At 46.0% G+C, this 25,259-nt stretch overlaps 1 protein-coding gene across 1 annotated transcript in view; it reads right to left on the bottom strand.

The window, feature by feature from the left end:
* The window catches only part of eif3hb (eukaryotic translation initiation factor 3, subunit H, b), a 74,568-nt gene that overhangs the window by 7,494 nt on the left and 41,815 nt on the right, over window positions 1–25,259 (bottom strand). Inside the window, exons 3-6 of the mRNA XM_036515586.1 lie at window positions 17,016–17,183; window positions 12,911–13,010; window positions 9,396–9,545; window positions 2,541–2,661 (exon numbers count right to left, since the gene is read on the bottom strand). Of these exons, the coding sequence (XP_036371479.1) occupies window positions 2,541–2,661; window positions 9,396–9,545; window positions 12,911–13,010; window positions 17,016–17,183 (539 nt within the window). The remainder of the gene's footprint in view (window positions 1–2,540; window positions 2,662–9,395; window positions 9,546–12,910; window positions 13,011–17,015; window positions 17,184–25,259) is intronic.

Here is a 25,259-nt window from a genome sequence, read left to right as displayed (position 1 = left end):
TTTTAACAGCACTGCAGCTGAGACGAGTGTGCTGTGAAGATGCTGGAGATGTGTCACAGTGTGAAAGTGCACATGACTGTCACTGGTACTCCCGACTGCTTCTCACGGCATCAGTCACCAAGGCATTTTGACGTGACGCAGCGTCCCTGTGACTGTTCGTCACTCGGCAACACGCGACCACCCCCCCTGCGGCTGTGTGTGGATTTGAACCTGTGACTCCACTGGTCACAGATGGAATGGATATGGGTGGCAGAAACAGAGGGCTCGATATAGTGTTAACCCTAAACGGTGTGGCCTTTCTGCTCTGCGTTGTTGAAGCCAGGGACATCAGGTAGTCCACCACCCTTTTGGATTCATCTACTTTTGCTGGTCAGCACGGGCGTGTGTGCGTGCGTGGCAGGCGAGGAGCCCAGGCAACAGCACATTGCGCCAGTTTCTCCGCTCAGCGGGAGTCGCCGTGGGCCCCCCACATCAAAGCTTGCGCGAGACGAGGTGCTCCTCTTATCAGCGCGGGTGCTATTTCACACCTCTTACAGATCTGAATGTTAGCGGTCGGCGGTGTGCTCAGCATGCTAGGCCCGGACTCGGCTCAGGGCTAATTGAATTAGGTAGAGATAAACCGACAGGGCTTTGAAAGCTGGCCGGGCCCCCGCTGCAGCAGCAGAAGCAATCCCCCTGCTCGCGCACCCTCTCCCCTGATTACACCGCTGATGGCTGGGAGCAAACCTGCCCTTATTTAGACATTTCCAATCGATACGACATAGCGGAGGCACCAAGAAAGGGAAAAAAATAGAACAAGGCTCCATTTCAGTGCCTGTCTCTGTTTCCTCTTTATAAGGATGTAAAGTTGAAAAAGACAATGGAAAAGAACGCTGTGGTTTGAAATTAAAGCCAAAGTCTGTCAAGTTGTTAGTTTAAAAAAAAGAAAAAAAAGCAACGTCATGCCCTGGATAACTTTGAAAAGTCACTTAAAAAAAAAAAAATAGGCTCAAGCGATGACGACGGCATCCACACTCGGATTCAGAGTTCCGCCGGATGACCGCGGACCGTGGGTGGTTTGCGCTAAGCACAGATGAAAAGCATTCCTTTGCTGACCTACAGGAATCCATCCCTCCTCCTCCTTTAGGAAAACCACTTTAAATGCAGACAAATCTGAGCTCGCCATCTCTGGCTAGATACATGAAGGATTTGAGGTGTAAAGCCACGGTGTCTGGTCCTGCTCAGAGGACTCCCGGGAGTTTAAATATCAGCACCCCCTATTCCAGGAGCAAGGCGCACTTTTATCAAAAACGTTTCTGTAAAGTCATTACCTCCCAAATGGAGAGAGAGCGGACAAATGGGGGGAAAAAAATAAATGCAAGACTAATAAATATTCATAACGATGTGGTTTGGAACGATAAGTTGCGCTTTTCAGATTAACCTTCTGAAATGAATAAATAAACATGCATAAACAGCCGAGTGCTGAATCGGTCTGTTAGACCTACGAGATTGCACACATGGCAAAATACCTCCCCCTGAGGGGCTTGTTTGTTCCCTACGGGGCCCCATCCAATGGTCTTGGAGAAAATTCTTCCGTGAATCTTTAATTACCACTGATGAAGCTGCAAACCACCAAATAAATGCACAACACAGAACTGAGCCAAGGAAGGAGAGAGCATGGCTGTTTCATGATGGGGAAAAGACCGGAAAAGACTGGCTCACTGACAGCCCAACCTGTTGACTGGCAGGGATCTGTGTTGGGCAGTGGACCCTTCAAGGCGTTCTCTCCTGTGGGAGGGAATGCCTAATGCAGATCATATCACAGGGTGTAAGGCTGGTGGCTTGGTTCCAGGGTCATTAGGGCCAGTTATCTAATCTGACTGAGATGGTGATGTTCGGTCTTATCTGAGTTGGTTCTCAGTAAGCAGTGTACCACCTCCACAGCGTGGCCCCCAAACCAACCGGTGAAAATAGTAACACAGTGTGGCTACAGTTGGTTTCAGGTAAAGGTGTCTTCCACAGTTTCCCTGTGGAGACCACAGATGTTTCTCCCTTATGTGCAATTGTGTGGCTTTGTTTGGCCTCTTTCATCATATATAAAGAGGAAAAACTCTGCTTTGTGAAACATGACTGATAGTGATGTTGCAAATGATAGAGTGTTTGTTTTTCATAGGAGAGAAACCTGGTACTTTCTGGGAAGAACTTTAATCAGATATGAGGGGCTGCTCTTGGTCATGCAGCTCTGTCTATAGTTGTTAGATAACAGTGGCTTCAGTAACAGACCCTGTTGGTGCCAATAACATGGTGTGAGACAGGCCCGTGGAGGAGTGTAAAGCTGTCACGGTATTTGCAGGCTTACCACAAAAGATAATTAAAACCACCCCAGTGATGAGACCACCGAAAAAATGACCAAAAATGGAACACAAACCTGTTCCCTTTGAGCATATGGTCCAAAACCCGGCCTCAAAAGATAAAGAGAAGTGGAGAGAGGGAGTCTAAGAGGGATGGCAAGTCAAGGAGCAGTGGATGGGGGGAGGGGATGGGCAGAGGTGAGGGCATACCTGGTGCTTCTGTTGCTGCTGCTTACTCAGGTTACGGCTGTAGGTGTTGTACTTGACAATGTCCTGGCTCATGTCGTCCACACGGTCCATCAGCATCTGCAGGCTCTTCTCCAGGTGGTTGCTGTGGGATGGGGAGGGAGGGACAGGGCATATTGTTAAAGGGAATCCATAAAGCTGCACCTGTTCTCCGCGCCATTAACCCCAACACCTCTGGCAACAGATGATGACATATAGCTCAAGATGCAGGCGGCTTGGGTGAGCTGCTTTTCCTGGCGACATGGCAGTGATGTGTGTGGCTAACCTGTGGCAGAGAGTGGTGCGTAAGGAGGCCGAAACCCAGGCCCTAATCCACACTTTCCTCTGAGCGGTTTCCGGTTCGACTGAGAACACCCACAATGCCCAGGGACCAGAGTCCTTCAGCTGTGCAGCCTTGCATTACTGTGTCAATGAGGAATGCACACCACAAAGAAGAACTCTAGGAGCAAAAAACTTAAATTCCTCTGTTTAATAGAATCCCCTTCTCTCCCATTCTCTCTGCCCGGGCTGAGATGAAACTGGATCGCACCATTTCAGAGCGCCATGTGGCAGACCTCCACACCAGCCATTGGCAAATGGTTCACCAGATGTGTGCGCACAACCCACCCTTCTCTGTCTCTTCCCTTTTGGGTCTCAGTTTTAACCTTTGAACCCCATACGAGAAAAAAAACACTGTGTCTTGCAAAGCACAGGACTGAAGGACAAACTCTGTCCAGAAAAACATTTTATTTCAAATTGCCATGTACATAGGCCTACATCACATATTAGCTTAACCATTAGAGCTGATGACATTTGGCTAGCTAACAATCTATGATCCCAAAGAAAAGTACCATTCTTCTACATCTATCACTAGTATTGTGCAAAGATAAGCACACACCTCATTGCAGGGAGAATGAACTTATGTCCTTTACTCCCATTTCTTTCAGTGGTAAAAAAAAAAAAAAAGTATTTGAAGTTTGCCAAAATTCATCCAGTGACTATCGACGACAAAACATTTTCCACTGAAAAGACACAAATATTATATATCATCTATATAGTGCCCTGTAAACCTCAGTCCTGTTGACTTCAGAAGATACTTCAATTAATGGACGACATTCTACTGTACTTGCAACTCACATCCACTGCTATTCTGTTGCCTACTCTAAGACACTCAGTGTCCTGTTTAATGTCACCTGTTTTGAACTGAGGCAAACACAGGGTGACTCCAGAGAGAACCAAAGGGACGGTCACCTCCACAGAGGCCTGGAATGGCCAAGAAGCCTCCTCTCGACCATTCCTGTTCAAGTGGCTTCATTTTATTTTTTTTAAATGATGCATTAATCTAAATTAGCAGCAAATTAGCCACTATAATACGTACCATTAATCTTCCCTTCAAACTGTAACGTTATGATGTGGAGAGTGCTTCTAAAGACGCTCGAGGCAAGGACAAAATCTGGCTTGTGGTACTGTACTGACACACAGAGCTAAAGGGATCGCAATGTGGTGCAATTTTTCTCTCATTTTTCAAATTCAGCCACCTTCCGTACAACCCAACACCATCCTCGGCCCCTGAAAGGGTGCCTTCCAGCTCACCGATGCAATCAGAATCATACTGCGGAAGGAATTCATCCTTGCTGCAGAGGAGCAGCTCTACCCAGACAGACTGTACGTAATCTGTTTGAGGACGACTGACTGGGCTCTTCGGTGATGGGAGTCCCAATGTGTGTGGGACAGTGAGGAAAGAAGAAAAACAGCAAAAAAAAAAAAAAAAAAACCCTCCCACACAAATGTGAAACACCCTGCTAGTGGGACGAAACACCGCTCACTCCACCCGTCGGTTTGCAGTGAGATTTGGACAAAGCCATTGTGTTGCTGTGACCTGCCAGAATAGTTTATTTTTTTGTAGCCATCATTGTTTAAAAGAACAGCATTCCAACCCATCAGACTAACGGCCCCAGCTCTTCTCCACTCTCTGAATGAGCAGGCACTGTCATCACTGTGAATATATCAGTGGTGGTGGGTTTTTTTTTTTTTAAACCCTCGTTTAAACGCTGCAACAGGACAAATTATGTATTTTGCAGACACAGACAGTTTTGCCAAAATTGCGAGGGGTGAGTAAGTGAGCGAGTGAGTGCATGCGTCTGTGTGTGTGTGCGCGTGTGTGTGAGTGCATGTGTGTGTGGCCCTGGCGAGAAATATTTAACTTTCTGAAGAGCCTCTGTCCCACGGATGCTGGTTGTGATGAATAAGTTAAGATATCCCTCCTTGCCCCCAGTCCCCCACCCCCTTTTTGTTTTTTATTTTTTTTTTTTACTGCAGGTTCTGATTATTCAGAACCGGGAATGCGCCCGTGTGCACAGCACGCCCAAGCTAGCTCGGACACTCACCGCCTTTTCTGTGAGCATGTGGCTGTGTTACAGAGCACAACGCCTCCCTCGCATCATGTAGGCCACGCCCTCAATGAAACGACACCTGCATCAGTTATGTGCAGATGTTACGTCTGGAAAATACATCTGATTTGTCCAATGTGCTGACAATATTTCATCCTGCCCCCCACCCTGAATTTTTCGTCCCACAGAACAAAAAACCAACAGGTGCTGGCAGCAAACATGCAAAGCAGGTCTGTCAGACAACGTAGCCTTGTCCAGGAAGTCAAGTACACAGCGTGTTGTTAGCCTTACATGTCTCCACAGAGCAGGAGCCAGCTGAGCCACACCCATGCACAGACTGTTCTGAATAGGGAGCCCGTTTGGAGAGGTATGTCCTTCGGCAGCCAACACCCTTTAAAAAGGGCATGCTGTGCATCCCTGGGCCCATGGTCTGCCACTGGTCACTGATGGCTGGCGACCGATAGTATTAAGCGATACAGTGACACAATGTCATGGTGGAAGGAGATGAGCTGATCCAGAAACACAGACGAAGAAACAGGGTGGCAAAGTGCTTACCCACAATGCAGCAGTCTCCCAGGTGGGAGGCTGCTGTTGCACCCTCCAGCGAGGTACTTAACCTGAATTGCTTCAGTCAATATCCAGGCATATCAATGACTAATATGTAAAAACGCACGCAACCCAGATCATCAGGGAAAAGGCCGTCTGCCATGTATGCCGATAATGTAAGGGAAAAACAGGTAATAACATTAAGCGGGCTTGTTTTTCAGAAGACGGGATAAACATTTTTCAGATTAGCATTCTCACTGGCTGGTAAACAGAGGACCCTTCAAAGACGCATTTTGCTTTAGGCGCCACTAAACATTGACAATAGTCTCACGCCACAAATAAAAGTAAATAAATGGGCTGTACGGAGATTAAAGTCGATTTAAACCAAAACACATGACGCGGATTCAAATGCACAGACAACAGACAAACAAAGAGAAGATAAAAAGGAGGGGGGGGGGGAGCCATTGTTCAAAGGAAAATTACTCTTAGGCCACAAATTTCAACATGGATCTTCAGAGGTTGCATAAACAGAGTGGGGTGGGATAGCAATGCCCTGCTCTCACGCTCACACTAAAACGAATGATAAGGGGTAAAATACGGTATACAATCTCAGAGCTGGCATGGGGAGATAAATCGCAACCTCTACTGTAAACGTATTTGGAGCGATGAAACCTGGGTTTTGAGGATAACGTCGTCAGTAAACAACCAACCGTTCTTTCAGTTCGTGAGAACGTAATTGTCAGTCCTGTCTTGCTGCGATCGTCGAAGCACCGACCATGTGTAACGATAGTGAGTGCAGATTTGATATTACTGTGTGTCTGAAACCAACCATTAATATTTTTTTAGAATAGCCTGTTCTTGATTCAGACGTTTCTCTCTCCACTGCAGTTAAAGGGACCAAAACCAAAAAAAAAAAAAAAAACCCACAATAAAAAGAAACAAGACGGATCTTTTTGCTCATGCATGAGCCTGATTTCACTTTTAGATGAATTCCTCCCCCTCTCTCCTCTCTTCCTGTTGTTGGCTGCAGTGAGCACCCCCCTCTCCATTACACAGTGAAAGATTGATGGCACGGAGTGGGGGGGGGGGGACGATGGTAAGGGAAGGGGAGGGGGGTGCACGCGATCTTGAGCTGCCGCGAGTGCGGAGCCCTCAGACACAAGCTGAGGTGGGAAACGTCCCAAACTGGACACGAGGGAAGAGAGAGAAAATAAGCTCTCTGGAGGCTTGCATTCATACAGCAATACGGTACACTTTCAGTGCTAACAAAACACTTCTTTTTTTCTTCCCTCCCCTAAAAACCAGACTTATAAGATTTTCACAGACCTCTGCACATACTGAAATGCTCATAATTCTTTTTTTCTCATCTCTCTTAAAAAAAAAAGAAGGAATTCAATTTTGCCCATACACGAATGGCGCTGACTTGCCGCGCGCCCTCTACGATCAGCAGCGGGGGTGGGGGGGGGGGGTGGTGATGGCGGGCCGCGGGAGAGAGAGACAGGGAGGTATTGTGCTGTGAAGGCTGCAGTGAGTCCGTGTTTGCTTTGGTTTCTAGGGTAACACCAGACTGCAAAGAGATAACTTAAACAGATGTGGAGGGAGGGAAAATAAAGGGGAAAAAAAGAAAACCCGCTGATAAATCTGCCGTCTCCGAGTAGTTTTTTTTGTATGCTACCCTTTCATGGGCCAAGAGTGAACCCGGCTCACTGTTAAATCGCTTCCCTGTGCCAGACAATTTAAGAGTAATTATTGCAATTCTTCTTGAGGTAAAGCAAAACAAAAAGAAATGTGTTACGTGGCTCTGTCAGGAAAACCATCGCAAGTCATTATTTTGATCTGAAAATGTAAAACAGGACAGCAAAGTAAACATCCTGAAACTGCATGCCACATGGTTAAGCTTTTACAAATTTGTTCATTTGAATAAAATGATTTGCTTTCCGTCTGACAGACGAGGGAGACGTTTTAATTTCACACTGGCCGAGAAGCCAAGCTCTAGAGGGTGGGGAAGAAGCTTGTGGTCTTCGAAAAAGACGGAAAGTAATTAGGAATGTATTCTTTCAAGTGCTAAACAGCACAGAGAAAGTCCCGCCTTTGATCTGGCAAAACTGCACATGACAGGTCTGAGTTAGGAGAGACAAATTAAAAAGATAAAATTCTCTTTATAGTCAACTGGAAGAGACCTTCAAACTTTCTTGGACATTTGACAGTGAAAAAAGTGATGAAGCCAAAATGAATATTTTCATTACAAACGGCATCCCATTGACAAAAGCTTTGCTTATTAAAATAATCAAGAGGTGAAAATACTACAATCTATATCTGCTTATCCACACAAGATATTTAAGTGTATGTGACTCCTGTTTCCACTTCTCTAGAGAATAAAACACTGATAACTTGTACATTAATTGACAGATTGTGATTCTTTCAGTTGAAATTAGTGGGCTTCTGAATGGACAAATAACAGTGCAAAATTCTTGCCAGAATGGATTCCTTATTAATCAGGCTAAAGGATTGTAAGAGTGTGGTTAAAAATCAACACCCACTTGATGGTTTGCCAGTCCGGGCCGAGCCCATTCCGAATGCAGGAATTCAAACGGCCTATTACTGGTGATTCTGAGTTTGGCCTATTACTGGTGATTCTGTCAGCTGTTGGGTAGCACAGACACGCAGACGTTCCTGGTAACATCACAAACTCACACTTGCGTCACTTGCATGCGCCCCGGGTAGATATTTCCACCAGATATTTCCACCAGATTTTAAGACCTTTAAGTTACTTTCATTTACAGATGCATACAAGTAGCCACCATTAGCTAGCTGTTCAAACATCATTTAGCGTCAAGTGTCTGAACAATCGCAGTCTGAGTCTGATCTGCACGAAGGTGAGCAACCTCGACTGCTTAGCATGGCCCATATGCACACCAGTGACTTGATTTAACCTCGTTTGCTCCTGTCACTGTAAGCATAAAAGCTCCTTAGCAGGCCCCAAACACCCTAATCTGACCTTTGAGGAATCCGAAACACTAAAATGGAGCATTCTACACAATGTATCTGTGAAATATGCAGAGCATTCTGATGTTTATCCACTTAACCTCACAGAGCAGCTGCTTGCCTTAGTCTTTGATCTTGGGATTTCCAAGCGACTGCAGCGTTGATGCGGCACCACCTGTTGACTGTTACTCGGCAGCAGGCATTAATTGCAACATTAGCTTACCAGTTTTACCAGTTTCCACATTTCCATTCACACACCTAATTGTGTATATTTTGGGTCAGATTTTCAGGATAGCCAATCTAAGAGATCAACTGCAAGGCTTTTTAAGATGTGGGTCTCTGCCAAATAAATGGACCAGTGCCTGCTGTAACTAGATGGCTGGGTGAGGGCATGTTACCTGTATCATAGTTGTGTAGAAGGTGTTCAGTACATACTGATAACAGTCTATAACAGCACATTCTACTATTATTAAATACATAAATATAACTGGGAATGGAAATTAAGAAAAAGTTGTTCTGTGAAAAGCCAGACTTATCCATGTATCCATTTTATAAACTATCTTCTGAGTCCAGCCAATCACTAGCCTTTACCTTCTCTGCTAGAACTGCCCAATGTGCCTTTTATGAGGCAGTGACATGCAAGTATCAACAATCACAGAAACTAGAACAGCTGGGGACAAAGAGAGAGCAGAGAACAGAGATATAGTGACTGGTGCTGGGGTAAGGGAGGTCATAGGATGAGAGAGGTGATGCAGTGAGGTATGTGAGGAGGTCAGTGGGCACAGGGTGACAGAGTGGGAAGGTCATGTGGCAAGGGAGGGGATGGGGTGAGGGAGAAGACAGGGTGACGGAGTGGGAAGGTGACTGGGTGAGGGAGGGGACAGCGTGAGGTGGCAAGAGTGGGTACAGAAAAACCGACCTGCTGGAGAGGTTGAGCAGCTCGTGCTTGTCAGCCACTGTGGACTTCTCCTCCAGCTCCCACATCAGCACGTTTATCAGGTGGGAGTTCTTGATGACGATGGGCACCTCCTCGAACATGTGCTCATACCCGATGTTGGCCTTCTTCAGCCTGGAGAAAGGACCAATGCAGTTTGATCAAAACCCTTTCTTCCCAAGTACCAAACAGAGACACCTGTCCTGTCTTGGAGTGACCCAGATTTCACAGACACTCTCAAACCAATTGTTGGTTGATTGGGTTTGGGTCTGGAGTGTTTGGGTTGCACCTATGAGGACATAAGTTGTCTTCTTCCCATTCAGTCTACACAGTTCCATACTAAAGGCTTTCTATGAGGTCAGCAACTGCATTATCCCTGAAAACAGGAATCAGTGCTGGAGGAAGCAAATTATGCACAGTTTAATAAGCTCCTTTCAGGAATAGCCGACTCTCAGGACAAACAGAGAGGAAATGCTGCAGTCCTGCTACCACCGGACTCCCTGCATATCTGAACAAAAAGAGGGCGATGATTTATTTAGCTGAGGTCATGCTGGGCTCCCAGTCTTCCAGCTGACATTGGTGTTTTTCAGCAAAACCTTTCTGGGGAGCTCAGTCACCCAGCTGTGGCACCGCAGCTCTTCTTCACATTCGGCACGCAAGGCGGTGTGGGAGGCCGTTATTTATGGCTTCCCTCTCCAGAAAAAGCTCTGACCTTTGAACCAGGAAGAGGGAGTGAGAGGAAGAGGGAATCAGGAAGTGAGAGAAAGAGAAAGAGAGAGGGAGAGAGACAGACCAAGAAGGAGGGAGAGGGAGGGAGGGAGATAGAGAGAGCCGGAGGAAGAGGACAGAACACAGAGGCCGAGGGCAAGTGCACTAATTCTCCTGTGAAAGTACTGTCAGACTTTTCCACGGAGTGCTGGCATCGCACAATCCCCTCTGGAACCGGATGACACGTGCCAGCATCTTGCTGTCTCCCTTAATGTCGGGGAGTCAGTGTGAAGCCAGAGTCCTCGCTCGTGTAGTCTGCCTCTAACAGAGGGTTCCCCAGTGTGCACAAAGGTGCAAATGTGAATAAAGCCTTAGCCTTCAACGCCTGCCTAACCAGAAGGAACACTTATCAGCGATAACTATTTAAACGTTCCTTAAATATTTAATAGTCAAATATTACAAGATCTAAATTCACATACATCCAAAAACACATGTACGCAAAAATGCACAAACATGATGGTACCTTATGACAAATCTGACAGTACCATGCAAACATCCTGCAAGAACTGCATTCTGAGCAGACTGAATTCTGTGCTTATTTTGAATCTTTGTTTTGATGTCTCTCATGACAGGTTTTTTGACAACTCCTCTTTCCACCCCTCACCACTTTCTACCCCCCAACTCCCCATGACTAGATCTGACTGAGTAGCACAGGCCCCACTGAAAGGGTACCAGGGGCACTGTTTTCAGCAGAACGCTCCTCAAACCTCACCTTTTTAAGAAGCACAGTGGTGTATGAACTAGCTTTGAACTGCACCCTTCGACCCCATCCAGCCCCATGACCCGAATTCATGGCACGGGTCAGCAAGAGGGCTCCATTCAGGGCGAGGAGATGACCCCTACCTGAACAGTGTAAACAGGCAGGGCATACAGACAGTCCTCTAGAAGCTTTGTGGTGGTGAAAGATGGCTCCCTGCTCTCTCCTCCCATTTCCTGATTGGGCACTTGGAATTTCAGGGGGAGGGGGTGGCAAATGGCTTTAAATAATTCTATGATATTATAGCTCTGATTTTTTATGCCTGCCAATTAATGAAATCAGCCAAGGTTAAACGCAACACTTTCAGGGGAGGAATTAACTGACGACATGCACAGATGATCAGTCAGACAGCAAAGCCTTTGGCTTTATTCAAATCTAAACAAGAGGGGACTGATGTGTGTGTGGGAAGAACTGTAAACGACCATGTGGGAACGAACATGAACTCACCGTGACCATACCTGGCTTTGAACGCAAGCCATCGAGACACCTTAAGTCAAATACGTGCTCTGGCGTTAAATAGCTAACAAAGTACCGGTGCTGTCTGAGCTACAGCCTCTGGAGAAAGATTCAATTGAAAATCCGGTCCTACAAGGATACACAATTGTGCACTTTAATTAAGAGTAAGTGCTACTGAAGCACTTATGTTTCCTTACAAGGCAGCTACAACAATTGAAAGAAATTATATGGCACCTACTGGAGTGGAGGTATTAGGCTCAAGGGTTAGGGGAAGTTTTACTTACTGTCTAAGATGAACCGCCTCCTTAAGAGCTTCTCGGGGTGACGTGGGGACAGAGAGAATAAGCGGGAAACTCTGGGACAGGGGGTCCCAGCATGGGACACGTATGGGACGCTCAGGACATTTCAGAGATTAAGCCCCGATGTCTCTACTGTGTGTGGGGTGAGCATGAACTGGCCATCTGCCTAAAATGTTTTTCTCTCCTGTATGGTGCTAGCATCAGTGCTGTGATTAGGTGTCTTCTGTTTGTATTATAGCTGTATTCAAGCACAGTAAGGTCTCAGTGGATTACTAAAGCTGTAAGGAATTCGCATTGTGGAGAAAAGAGATGGAAACACCGCATCCAGACAGAGTGAACAGTGAGGTACTTCCCATCCCAAACCACAAAATGAGCTTAAAACAATAGACAGTGCTATACATTTTTAATTACAATGAACACGCCCAGTTTAGAACTATGACAGTCTTAAGTGTTGTAAGACAGATGTGTAATGCATTTTAGCTCCTCTCTTCTACACTCTCACCTCTCAGCCTTTCTGCTCAAATTACTGCCAGGCTTGCAAAGCAACCTTTACTAGAAAAGACTGCTAACAAAAACCTCTAATGACATGATGCCTCTCAGGTAAAGCGAGCAGCCATTCACAAACTACTTCCAAGAATCAAGGGGAGTGTAGAGAAATTGTCACCAATCTGTTGCCTGGACACAAAGAGATTCCCGTAATGTCTACGTAACATCAGCACCAGCGAGCTTTAGCACCGCTGAAACGCTCTCCCTGGAGATAGGTACGATATCAGCTCATCTAGCCACCGGGTTCAGCAGGATACTCATTTTCCTTTCTCAGAAATTAGCATCAGCTTTGGAGGTTGGAATGGCCTGTCCTCAATTTGAAAAAAAAAACAACAAAAAACTGTTTCCCTGTGTTTAACCTGATGGATTCAATTATCTTTGACAGAAACAGATACAGATACTTTCCCTTTCCAGTAAGACATCTTCATGTACTTGAGTGAGTGAGTGACTGACAGTAAGTCAGTCAATCAGTGAATGAGTGAATGGCTCAGTGAGTAAGCGAGTGAATCAGTGAGCGAAGGACAGAGGTAAGACTGTGGAGGCCAAAGAGAGAGAGAGAGAGAGAAAGAGAAAAATAGAGTGAGGTAGAAGAAGAGCAAGAGAGAAGGGGAGTGAGGTAGAGGAAGAGCAAGAAAGAAGGAGAACCATGTGTAGGTATGAAGCTCACTGCTTACCCCTCAGGTGAGAAGTCCTTCTCCTTACAGATCTCCATCAGCTTGGGGGTCAGTCTGTAGGCCTTGAGGGACAGAGAGCCTTGGGCTGTCTTTATGGGGTCTGTGGAGAGAGGGGAGAAGGGGTAGGGCAGATAAAGTCATACATGATTCACTACACATGGCCAGTGTTCTCACCATTCTTATGTCTGTTCACATGTCCAGTTAGTTTATATCAAGCCTTTGGCCCCTGGAAACAGACCCAGGCATTTTCCAGAGGGATGGCACAATCACTGTGGCGTTCTTCTCAGTGCCTGCTAAATGTAACTTCAAACTGGCCGCTCAGAATGCTTTAACACAACCAAACAACTACATGGGAAAATTCTTAGTCATAACCGCTGCTTCCTGTGAAGAAAAAGACCATTTTTTCAGATCAAGCTAAAATCCGTGTGAGCAAAATGTCTGCCCACTTTAGAGCCTGAAGTGATGCGAGCGGTCAAGCCGTCAATCAACATCATCCGTCCTCTCGCCTAAATGCCTAAGCATACCGAAAAACAAAACTGGCTTCAGGGTTGTCAAGCGAAGACCAAAACACATAAATAAAGATCGAAACAGGGCCCCGCGGGCCATTAAGGATAGGTGTAGCCAGAGCCGTACGGAAAGTGCCGGCAGATTTGTAAGTGAGTCGTAGTGGATTAATTCTGCTGTCAGAAAGAGGACATTTTCTGTCTAAAAGGCTTTATTAACCTTCTAGCGAAGCTGAGCAGGCCTGTCAGTCATCTTCGCCTTCTGACACATGAAGAAAAGGTTCTTAAATTTCCTGCACATTTTTCACCCTCTCCTCCCTTTAAATACAATCTGTCATCCTGGAACAGCGCAAAAAAAACGCTCCCTCTTCAAGATGGACCTGGAACGCAGACGACAAAGTGAGAAGCCAGTGCTTTATCTGAGGAGACACATCGCTAATATTGTGAGAAATGTAAAGCTAGGAGCAGACGACACCACGTTGGCTGCATGCATCATGATGTTACATTTTTACTCGAGAGCCTCATTAGAAAAATGGATTTCTAACATAAAAAACAAGAGACGTATTGCTACTTAGCCATGTGTGCTTCCAGAAAAACGGGGGGGAGGAATTTTACACATTCCTTAAAAGTTTTGGGCATAAATTCGATTAATTAATCATTCATGACTGAGACGGGTTTCAGAACAGTGTACTCCATTTACAAGAATCAGAATCTGTCCAGGAAGGTTTGCAGCTTATTCTTAAAAGCTGGATTACAACAGAATAGATAAAATGTGTTCACATTTTAAATAGAGTTTCTCTTATTTGAGAAGTCCTCTAAAGTCGTAACGAAGTCATAAAATTTGGAACAAAACATTTAAATGTGCAGTATTTCTAAATAATAAAATGTTTTTTTTTTTTTAAAAAAAGCCCAATCAGTTACTTTGGAGTGTGACTGAAACTTGCTAGTGCTCCAATGCCACAGTGCAGTCTTCAGCAAGCAAAATGAGCTAAGCTACCAACCTAAATTCTGAAACTTAATTCCTAATGTAGGAATGCTAACGGACTTGAATTCATTATTTTTCAGTGTCTTCAAGATATCGGGCTCTGTGTTCTCTACAACAGTTGGTTTGGTCATTGCCTCGATCCTGGCTGGCTTACCGCTCATCTTTGTTTTCACGATGCTCTTCCTGTTACATGACTCGAGAAGGCAGTACTGTTCACCAACAGAAAACCATGCCTTTCTTTTCTTTGCTGTGTCCAAGCAATTCACAAAGTTTTATCAAACTATTTCATTCCCAAGGCGCTGTGAGAATTAAGGTCAGATAAAAGATCATCTTTCAAATTCAAATGCCAATTCTTGCACAGCTTTTTTTCCTCTTATTACAGGCCACTGCACTCGGTCACCATTTCGTCTCTTACAGCAGAGTATCGAATTACACAATACTCTGCATGATTACATGATTCTTGCAAGGGTACCTTGTGTGATTCATCAGAAATGAGCATGCTTATTTCAACTGCTTTTGGCAGTCTGGTCAAACACACTAACCAGGGCCTTTTTTTGGGGCTCACTGAGTAGTGGATCAGTCTGAGGAGAGGACCTGGTGTCCTCTGGACGCTAGGAGTTCATAGCCAGGGGAGCAAGTGGACTCCCGGCAGAAAGCACCAGCAGTGAGACTGACAGCGGAGCCTTTATTCCCTCTAATCAAGTGAAAACGCTGTCATTTTTCCCCAGGCCAGTGCGCCTTTCATCCCACTCGGCCTATGCATTATTGATGGGCGGTTAACAGAGCAATTTGTATTAAAAATGACGAATTGCAGAGGAGCCCTGCTCTTGAAGGGCACGTGCAGGCCTCCCAGGCCATCTGAAGGCGGCTGGCACCGTCTGTCAGAGCGGTGCGAGAAGAGGAGGAGGAGGAGGAGGAGAGACGGCACGTACACCGTCACAAGGTAAACAGCCAGGTAAACACGCTGTGGGCGGAATTAAATCAAAGGATCAAAGACCAGAAACGAAATGGGATTTTACACCCACACGCACGAATGCACACACAAACACACACATTTGGAGCAATAAACCACATCAAACTGTGTTCTCTCAATATATGCCTATTCCTCAGCCATGGCAATGTGGTCAGAGGCAAAGCCTATATACAATAGTTCGAATTTTTGAACTATTGTATGTGTACATCTACAAAATTATACAGCTCTTTGTCTGCAGCTAACTTTTTTGTAATCACCCATTGTACATTAGGTTCATTTTACCATGACAACCTCTGCACTCCTGTGGGAGCAGCGGGGCGTGGCAAATGTGCTCCTCCGATACGCATACCTGCCACAACTATTCTCACACTAAAAATCCCACAGTGCACCAGGAACGTGATGCCGAATGGAGCACAGCAGCATGTTGCCTGCATCATTCTAAGCGAGCCACATATTGTCTGAGAGCAGCGAGATGAGGGGACCCTGGCTGACCTGCCTACCCTTAACGCAACAGAAAAAGACAGGCTATGGGGCTTGGCCAGCACACAAAGCAAGTGCAATAACCATCTGAGCAGCCCAGGAGCACTAGGAATGGGTGGGTGGGTGGGTGGGTGCGTGGGTGCGTGCGTGCATGCGTGCGTGCGTGCAAGGAGCTACTGGGCTACTGGCTAGAAGCCACCCGTACAATATGCCAACATACAATATACCATATAGTACTAAACGCTTGCATCGATTCCGCTATGAATGCTGGAGTGGTCTACAGGGGTAGCACAGACTGATGGGGTGCCGATGACCAAAACAGCACCTGGGCCCGCACTCTACTAAAGGGCCTCCCTGAGCAGCAGGGAGAGCGCCAGTGTGGGTGGGGGACAAGGGTGCCAATACGGCAACACCAGCATGCAGAAACCCAAGGCCGCCCGAAGAGCGGCAGGGGCACCCCCTCTGCAGGTCTGTGCTGCAAAATTAAAAAGATACGACACCACATCTGGCGTGGGGGAGAGGAAACTTACTAACAGGACCCAGTTAGGGGGGTGGAGGAGGGGCTGCTAAAAACAGTTAAGGTTTTGTGTGCTCCCCCAAATCCACCCACCCCCTCACACATGCTACACCCCCCATTTCCTCTAATCAGGAGTGGACTGGCTTGGGAGTGGGGGAAGGGGGGTGAGGGCCGCCTGTGTCAGAACCATTTGGTCACGTACTGAGCGGGACTCCAGAGGTGGCGTTCTCTCTGACTTCTAGTCAGGTTCCGTGAACCAAGAGTGAGAGAGGAGGAAAGGGGGGAGGAGGAGAGGGGGGGGGCTTGTTGGAAGGAGGAATAAAAATGAAGCAGCTACTCAGGCATTCCAAAATGTACACATCAGGGCTCTGATAGCAAGAAAAATAAACAGAGAGAAGGAAACTCTGTCTAGACTGGGCAGCTGCTGAGAGTGCAGCAGACACCGAGCTGGTATTTACACTGGGGGAACTGCCAAGCCTATCCAGAAAGGCAGGACCAGTGAGAGGGAGGGAGAGAGGGAGGGATCGGGATTAGATGCAGAGGAGGACGGACCGAAAAGTAACCAAGGTTCCAAAAAAAAAAAAAAAAAAAAAAAAAACAAGGGGGGATTGATGATACAGAGAAGCTGATTTGGAGGCGCGGCCTACCATAGATGAGCACCACTGACTCCTCGATGGCGTGCTGGTAGCTGAACTGCGAGTCAAGCAGGGCGCGGCTGACGAAGGAGCCGTAGTAGGTGGACTGGTACCAGCCCACATGCAGGTGGTCGATATTCACATGGCGAAGGCTTCGCATCATCTCCATCTGGTACTGAACTGAGAGGGAGAAACAAAAAAAGGGTACAGAGTTACACAAGGTCAGTGGGACAGAGGGCCCCCTAGCAGTGCTGGAGGGCCTTCATTCCAGTCCTGCACTGTGCATTTGAATTTAACACGGTCCATGAGGGGGTGGTAGTTTCAGTGCGTTTCAGCATGCTGCCTGCAGGGGCGTTGAACGTGCAGTGACACTGCAGAAAGGCACTCTGGGAAATGTAGGCAGCTGTGCCAGAGTGCCCTTTCTTGCTCTTATAAGAGCAACGCTGTGGCGCCTGGGTCTCCTCCTATTGGCACTCCCCTGGGCCCGCTTCCTGATGTTTTCTTCCCACAGTGCACTCCCCTTATTTCAGCTCAACATGGGTCCTTTTTGGTTTGGCCACTGAACAAAGGCCGATATTTCAAGTTCAGCACACTGCTTAGCTCATAATACAGTCTTTGAAGAGCAGAAACCAATCAATGGGGAGTCTGAGGTTTGATCGGTGCTGGAACAGATACAGATACAGGGGAGGAACAGAGTAACAGACCGCAAGGAAAAGCCGGTCCGAACCTCACAGTCCAGACCCTCAGCAAGAAAAACAACCAGCGAGGTGGGGTGGCTGTGGGCGGGGGGAAAAAGGGATTCTCCTCCTCTCACCACAGCCCCGCCACCTATTTGATTCTAACTGGGTGGCTTGCAAGGATGGCCCCTGGACGTATGAGGATGGGGGGACCAACCGCCCGTCTGTCCACAGTATGGCGGGTGTGTGTGTGGGGGGGGGGGGGGGGGGGGGGGGCAGCTGTGTCCCCTTGTCCTTGTGCGTCTGGGGACAGTCCTCGCAAGCTACCCAGGGAGAATTAAATTGTCACCAGGCGAATGCGGACAGATCTCATAACGGCATCTCTCCCAGCCTGTCGCAGACCCCCCCCCCCACTGCACCCTGGACTCGTTATCACAACTCCTCCATCTAGCCATCTCCTCCTCTCCATGTGTGGCGCGTGTTAACAGGAAAAAGCCAGCCCTCTCCCCCGCTTTACGAGCGGGCCTGACAGCACGTTGCGGGGGGGGGGGCTCAAACAGGGGAAGGGGGTTTGCCTTACAATTGAGAACTGCACCGCTAATAAACCTGCGTTTGATGGTGTCACCGGGCAGGCATGCAGTGGAAAAAATTAACGAGGAGGCTCCGCCACAGATAAGCCCGTGTCTCTCAAGACCACGAGCAGCTCAGCTCCACGGACAAGAGGATCTGTCACTATATCTCCCAGAACCAAAACACAAGAAATATCTCCCCCTGAAGAGGGTGACCTAATCCCTTCTCAGACACTATTTGATTTTACACTGGTGGGGAGGAATAGAAAAAAAATGGACTGGCTGAACTGTTACAAAGCGTTTTTATTTGCCTTTGTGTTCATTTGCAACCGTAATTGTCAATTGACTGACCGGATTCAGACAAAGCGCCTCTGCAAGGCTGCAAATGTTACAAGCAGGTTACAGACAGAGGGGGACGACCACAACAAGCAGAGAAAGATTTGGGGGTAGTGGGACAGAGATCTCAGCGGCCCCTATCAGGGAGCACCAGGGCCAGGGCGTTTGCGGGCCCTCTGCGCAAACACAGACAGGCCTTGGGTGGGCCGTGGGGGCAGATATTTTGGGAGCTGGTCTCATCTGGCCGACGTCTGTCACGCGGGTCCGACACGGCTGTGTCGCGCCAGCTCCAGTGACGTCTCCTAAAAGCAAACACATAAATCGCCGTGTCGAGAGAGGGCCCGCTCCAAAACGGCCTCCGTGAAAATATTCAGCAACCACCTGCTGGCCCTCTTCATTCCTACACCATTGTCTGGATACTTTGCGCGTTCCCACTGACTTATGAGAAGCTTAAGACAGCCTCAGCAACACTAGCACCCCATCCAACAGAGGGAACAGACCAATAAAATCCAGTCACTTCTGGTTTACACCAAAAAATATTATTGTGAGAAGACGGTGGCCATTGCTAGGGCAAAACGGACATTGAGCGCTGGCTTCAAGGTCTCCTCCACAGGGCTGAGACTGACACACCGCAGCACTCCTGTGGGACAGAGGCCTTCAGGACCACACCCCCATGAATTACTGACAGGTACTCACCTGTCAGAGAGACATGACCACCTTGAAACACCCCCTCCGTCACCTGTATTGATGGAGACTACTCGCTTGAGACAGCTCCCCCTCCCCCCAACACTGCTCACAAGCCAATCCACTCCTATTGCGATCAAGCCAGTGTGTGCTACAGATCCCCCATTTCCAGTCTGAGGAAAACCAGCATGTGCTGAGAAACGGTTATTTCAGGTTGCGTATCCTTCTTTTTCCACTCTTATACAGGGTACTTAAGCTACACTGTCAAGATGGAAATGACCATTACATTGAAGAAAAAACACATACATTCATCGATGTCCCTTCTAGAATGCTAAGATTTAGCTGAAAAAGAGCAGTGGAGGAACGTGCATAAACATTGGGACGCGGCGCATAGATCTGCCCGCAGACCAGATTTCCCAAGGGCGAATGAGATGCACGCAGGCAAAACAAAAAATAAAACCCAAAAGCCACCAAAACACTTGAAACGACAACAGAAAAAACAAGATAATGAGCATCTAGCTGATCGCATGCTGTAATTATCTGACATTCCGAACTAGAAAACACTACCCCAAGAAAAAAAAGAAAGAGAGCAAAAGAAATAAAGGAGGGGAAAAACAGCAGGCTCCATGAAAGAAAGATGAATTTGGCAGTAATCTGCAACTGCATTTTGCAAGCTTGACATCACCTTCTGAAGTTAAGGATCGACCCAGTCTTCCATAGTCTTCAGAGGGACGAAAGAAAGATGTATAAAATCAAATTCATATAAAGTGTCCAAATGATCTGAATTCAGCTTTGGGGCCTAAACTAAAGGCTTTGACAGCACTGAAAGCCTCTGTCACAAACAAGCTAGTTCTCAAATATCCATTCTCTATTTCTGGGAAAAGACCGATTCAACTGACTATGTCCACTAGTAACTCCAGGCCTTACAGACAGGAAGAAGTGTTTTGAGAGACAGTGTTTGTTTTGATAAGCCCTGTGGGTTCAAGCGGGAATTGCTGCAATGGAGTGACACTCCTAGCGGAAGACAACAGACACAAGCTAGAAACATGACCTCCACGTGTTCACAAAACCAGTCCAGGCCCTCTATGTTGGCGTATGTCCCAGTGGCAATATCATGGCTCCTCACAGAGACATACCTCAAAAAAAGGCCTTAACCTGATTTTTCAGGCATCTTCACTATCAGAAATAGCTACCTGTACATACTAACTGGATTTTAAATGAACCATATACAAAACCATAAAACCACAGATGCAGGTGTAGAGTGCAATTATACCCAGAAAGGAGCAAACAAAATCTCCCAGAATTCTCAATTAAATCAGCTCCTGCGTCTAAGACAGGAGTTGGACAGTTCAAACTGCTCAAATGCACAGGAGTAAGCTCAGCTATGTGCCACTATTTAAGGGATGGGAACTATATTTTTATGAGGTTTGCAGTAATTTTAGCCCAACTTACTGTAATATGATTTCTGATGTTTTTATCTATATACCAAACCACAACTGATGCCTGCTTTAAGTCTCTACAAAATTGAATAAAATACTGCAATTTTTGAAACGTCTGGTCTAAATGGTTTAAAAATGTCAGAAATACAGATGGTTTCTACCCTTTCCCAACAGGAAACTGTTTTGGAAAATCCCAGAAGCCTTTGCACCCATGATGTCACTAGAAGGACATATGTAGGAAGTGTTGTGCTATGCTTTGGGTGATTTCCCAGGGCACTGCCATAATGTAGTTCACAGATGCTTGGAAAACAAATTTTGCATTTGCCACATTTGGTAACCACCACAAATGCCTCAGTGAATTTTATTTTTATGAAGGGTGTGTCTGGAGAGTTACTGTCAGTTCACGCATGTAACATATTATTGTATCTATCTCTCTGCAGGCCATCTATGGAGACACTCCCCTTTCCAGTGTTACCGGAGAGAAACTGGAATTCTTTGACAGGGGCTGAATTTATTGCTTAATGTGATTTTTCCAATTTAAAACTATTCTGTTTTGAGGTGCTATCTGTTAGCATAATGCACAGTTTACCTAGTTAGACCTGGATTTTAATTCAAATTTGCAACTGTAAAGCATCATATGAAATGTCTAAATAAAAAAATGACGCATCATTTGAAATCTCTTTAAAATGTATGACAGTTTTGGGGTGTTGTTTTTCCATCAAAAAAGATGTAAGATGCATTTCAAGGCTCCTGTCAGGTCTGATATATTTAGTACAAGGCTACTGGACTAGCTAGCCACATACCCACCAGCATGAAAAGCACATTAAGCCAACTGGTCCTGAGAAACTTTGGAAATACTGTATACATATCAAACTAACACAGTAGACAGAATTTGAAGTTCTAACAAGAATAGCAATTTGATTATGATGGGGACAGCTACTGCGGTCAGCTACTGTACTAGCATAAAGACACTGCTAGAACGCTTTCTGGACTCAGACCAAGGACAATTAAGGGGGATTACAGATGCAATAAAATTAATAAGCACAAGCAAAAAACTATTGCGAGCATCCATGACCTTAATGTTTGAACTTTCAATTTCAGTTCAACCAGGTTGTAGGGAACCGTGACATTATTTGTACAAATTCTATTCAAAGCTACGCATATGTGGAGTTAGAGGAACCTTCCACAGCTTTTGTGTTGCAAAAGTGAGATGGCTAGCAACAAAATGTCTGGTTTCACATGGAACACAGAAATCATACTCCTGCTAAGGACAACTGGGAGACTCTAAAATGGGTATCTACAGGGCTTTGAATGGGTATGGGTTTCATTACTGGGAATAAAATGGGTACTTACAGGGAAGAACCAGGAAAACATGGCAAATTTCATGAAACATCTGTGGAAAACTGACCAAGTCAGACACCAGACATTAAACACAGTTTTCAAGAGCCTCTCAGTCCTTGACCTTTGACCTTAATATTTTTGCCCCAGAGGTGGCCACGTTGGGTACCAGACACAAGTGTTGTGAAATAAGGACAACAGAAGAGAAGGACAACCTGAAAGCACATTGGGCCTGTTCTCAACCAGATGGAACACGGCATGACAGCGCTGTTCAAGTGGCCATGTAATTGTTTTTAACAGTACAATGCGATCTTCTTGCTGCCACTACCTTATCAATTCAAGCTCTCCCTACATCTCGTGTATGGTACATGTTGCTCTGAGAAACATGTGGGCTACATTTTAAGAGCAGCAGTATGAGTGCAGTTGCATTCAGAAATACACAATGCACCTGAGACATAGCTGGTATCTGTCATGTAAAAACACAACAAACAACAAGCTCTGGATAATATTGTGTGCAAGATCTACAGAACAGGAACAGGTCGATCACAATTTCAGGTCATTCTCACCCACCCCTCCCTGGTGGTTTGAATCTGGAGGCTTTGCAACGCGGTCTGGCGTGGGGCTGACGCACCCTAACATTTGCACTTGCAAATCGCTTTCCATTGCCCCACTGAAGGTAGTCCTGTAGCGACCAGCAAGAGCTAATAAAGGCACAAGCTGCCGTCTCCCCCACCGTCCCGAGCGTGTCCGAGCCTCGCTGGGTCCGCTTATTAGTGTGGTAATTCCCACCCCAGACTGCTTGTTAGGGCTGCCATGCCAAAGCCCAGCTTGCAAAGGCACAGGCTGTGCCGGATCTACTTTCAATGCAATGCAGCATGTTGGAGAGGAACTGCCCTTTTTAGTACCATTGTTTCTGTATGCAATCTGCAGTTAATTGATAATGGGATTATCAATTATTTGTAATTGATAATGTGATTATCAATATCAATTACTATATGTAATTGATTTCTTTGTTTTATTTACACTGGAAAGTAAATATATGCAAAAAGAGAAACATGGTAACACAGAGACATTACACTGAGAATCATGATGTGGGTTGTATGACTGATCTGGCAGTTAAAAAAAGCTTCATTCCAGACCTCAATTGTCCACCCTTTAGCACCATGAATGTGAGCTGTTGGTAGCTCCATGGAAATATCATCTAGAAAAACAGAAATCCATCGTTGCCCAGAAACCAAATGAGGAGGGTTCCATCAGTTTATTAGAATCTTTTTGGCAGCAGAGAATCTTCATAAAAACATTATTTTCTGTTCAAGTTACAAGTTGAGAGTAGAAAAATCATGAAGGAGAAATAATGATTGTGAGCATGATGTATTGTGATCTGTAGTGATATGTCCCTAGAAGCAAGGACAATCCCCAAACCAACAGAAAAAAGTACCCACAGCCCCCTGAGGACACTCTGGGGGTGGATGTAAACGCATATGGAAGCACCTCAGTGGAGTCAGATACAACCTATGCAGGATCCTCAGCCGGATTATCTGATGACTCAGCTTGTTAGAGGACACCCAAATGATGTTCCACACGTCAGTGCAAGACCATTTGTGAACATGTAGATTTTGGTCTTTTGCCCAGACAGATATAGCACCTAGTGCTCTGTAAGAGGGTCTGAGCAGTAGAAGAAAGTAGAAGAAAGTACATAGAGGCCTTTTAGAACATGTTACCCATACATGGCAAATAGTGGTAACCAAGTTCCCCAAGGAACCCCAGAGGCACATAGACCAGAAGTGAGATGTAAATACAAGGCCTGGTAAATTATATTGTACCTGAGCATACTGAAAGGTCCTTAGGTCATTTTCATTAGGAATATCTGCCAATATACATGTACAAATCCCTTTTTAACCCTCAAAGGAAGGGGAATTCACAATATTTAAAGAAAAAAAAGTTCTATTCTTCCCCAATTTCCTTCTCCATTTTACTCATGATCTACATAAAAACTGCCTGAACTCTCTGTGTCATACATTTAGGAGCCCCTTCACAGGAACCAAAAGTTGCTGCTTGAGGTTTCAGAGAGCAGACAATTATTAACATAAATACCACTTTCAACTTTTTATATTTTCATCTTGGAAAAAATTAATAAAAATCTATTCTACAGAATTGCACATATCAGAAATGAATGGATTCCTCCTTACAATAAAAACCCGTTCAAGCCTTATCACATACTAGCACTATACAGCTCTGGGGGGTGTGAGCGCTCACATGCTCTCCCTCTTGCTGTCACTCTATGAACCCTGAGGGGAAGCGACCGGGTCTGGTGCATTGGACAGCCAACTATTAGCTCCCGGTGATGGCATTAAGAGCCTGCTTACTAATTCAAATGCTGCCTCAAATAGACAGCGTTCCCCAGCACTGCATACTGCACACACTCTGTTTGGGCTTTCAGCACAGACTCTTAGCCAGGCCCAAAAACAGCAGCTTGGTGTAAAAGCCCATGAACTGCGTTTAGGAGTACCAGGACGCAACAGGGGACTAAGTGCAAAAGAAAAAGTGAAAAAGAAGTTATTTACGATGCAATATGTGACCAAATTGACAGCGTGCCTAAGCAGAGGTGGGGGAAAGGGTTAAAAACCTGATCTCCACGAGCTTGCATTCGTCTGCTACCCTCTATCTGTAACTGGGCTTTTTCAAGCTGCTGTCAAAGGGGCTTCAGCTCGACCCCTGCAACGACTCAAGTCCGAGGTTATGGCGCCATCTAGTGTCCAATATGCCAGACTGAGGACTACTTTCATGCAATCCTCTCCTCCTCCTTGTTCTGGAAAACAAAACACTGTATTTCATTGCTAAGATGACCTCTTAGAAGACAGTCTGTGTGTGTGTGTGTGTGTGTGTGTGTGTGTGTGTGTGTGTGTCTGGTGAATGGGTGGGGACAAGGTTATTGATAAGACAGTGGTAACTTTCAGAGGAAAGGCAGACATGTTATACCCCCAACCTCCCAAGCTTGAGGAAGCTATCCATGGAATACAAACTTCCTTGTTGGCTGATCTTGATGCAACATTGGCAGGTTCACAGCAGAGGCAGAGCCACGCCATTCAATATCATGCTTCACAGCCTGACAGGCAGAACTAAGCCCCTGTAAAACCAGGAACGCTCAACTCCAATTCTTTCAGGCCGTTGGGGTTTTTTGCTTTCTCCAGATTGCGAGCCTGAAATCATTTG

This window comes from Megalops cyprinoides, chromosome 21, assembly GCF_013368585.1.
Source record: "Megalops cyprinoides isolate fMegCyp1 chromosome 21, fMegCyp1.pri, whole genome shotgun sequence".
NCBI classification, from domain to species: Eukaryota; Metazoa; Chordata; class Actinopteri; order Elopiformes; family Megalopidae; genus Megalops; species Megalops cyprinoides.
The sequence above is the reverse complement of the archived record's forward strand: the minus strand, read 5'-3'. Positions and strand labels throughout refer to the sequence as shown.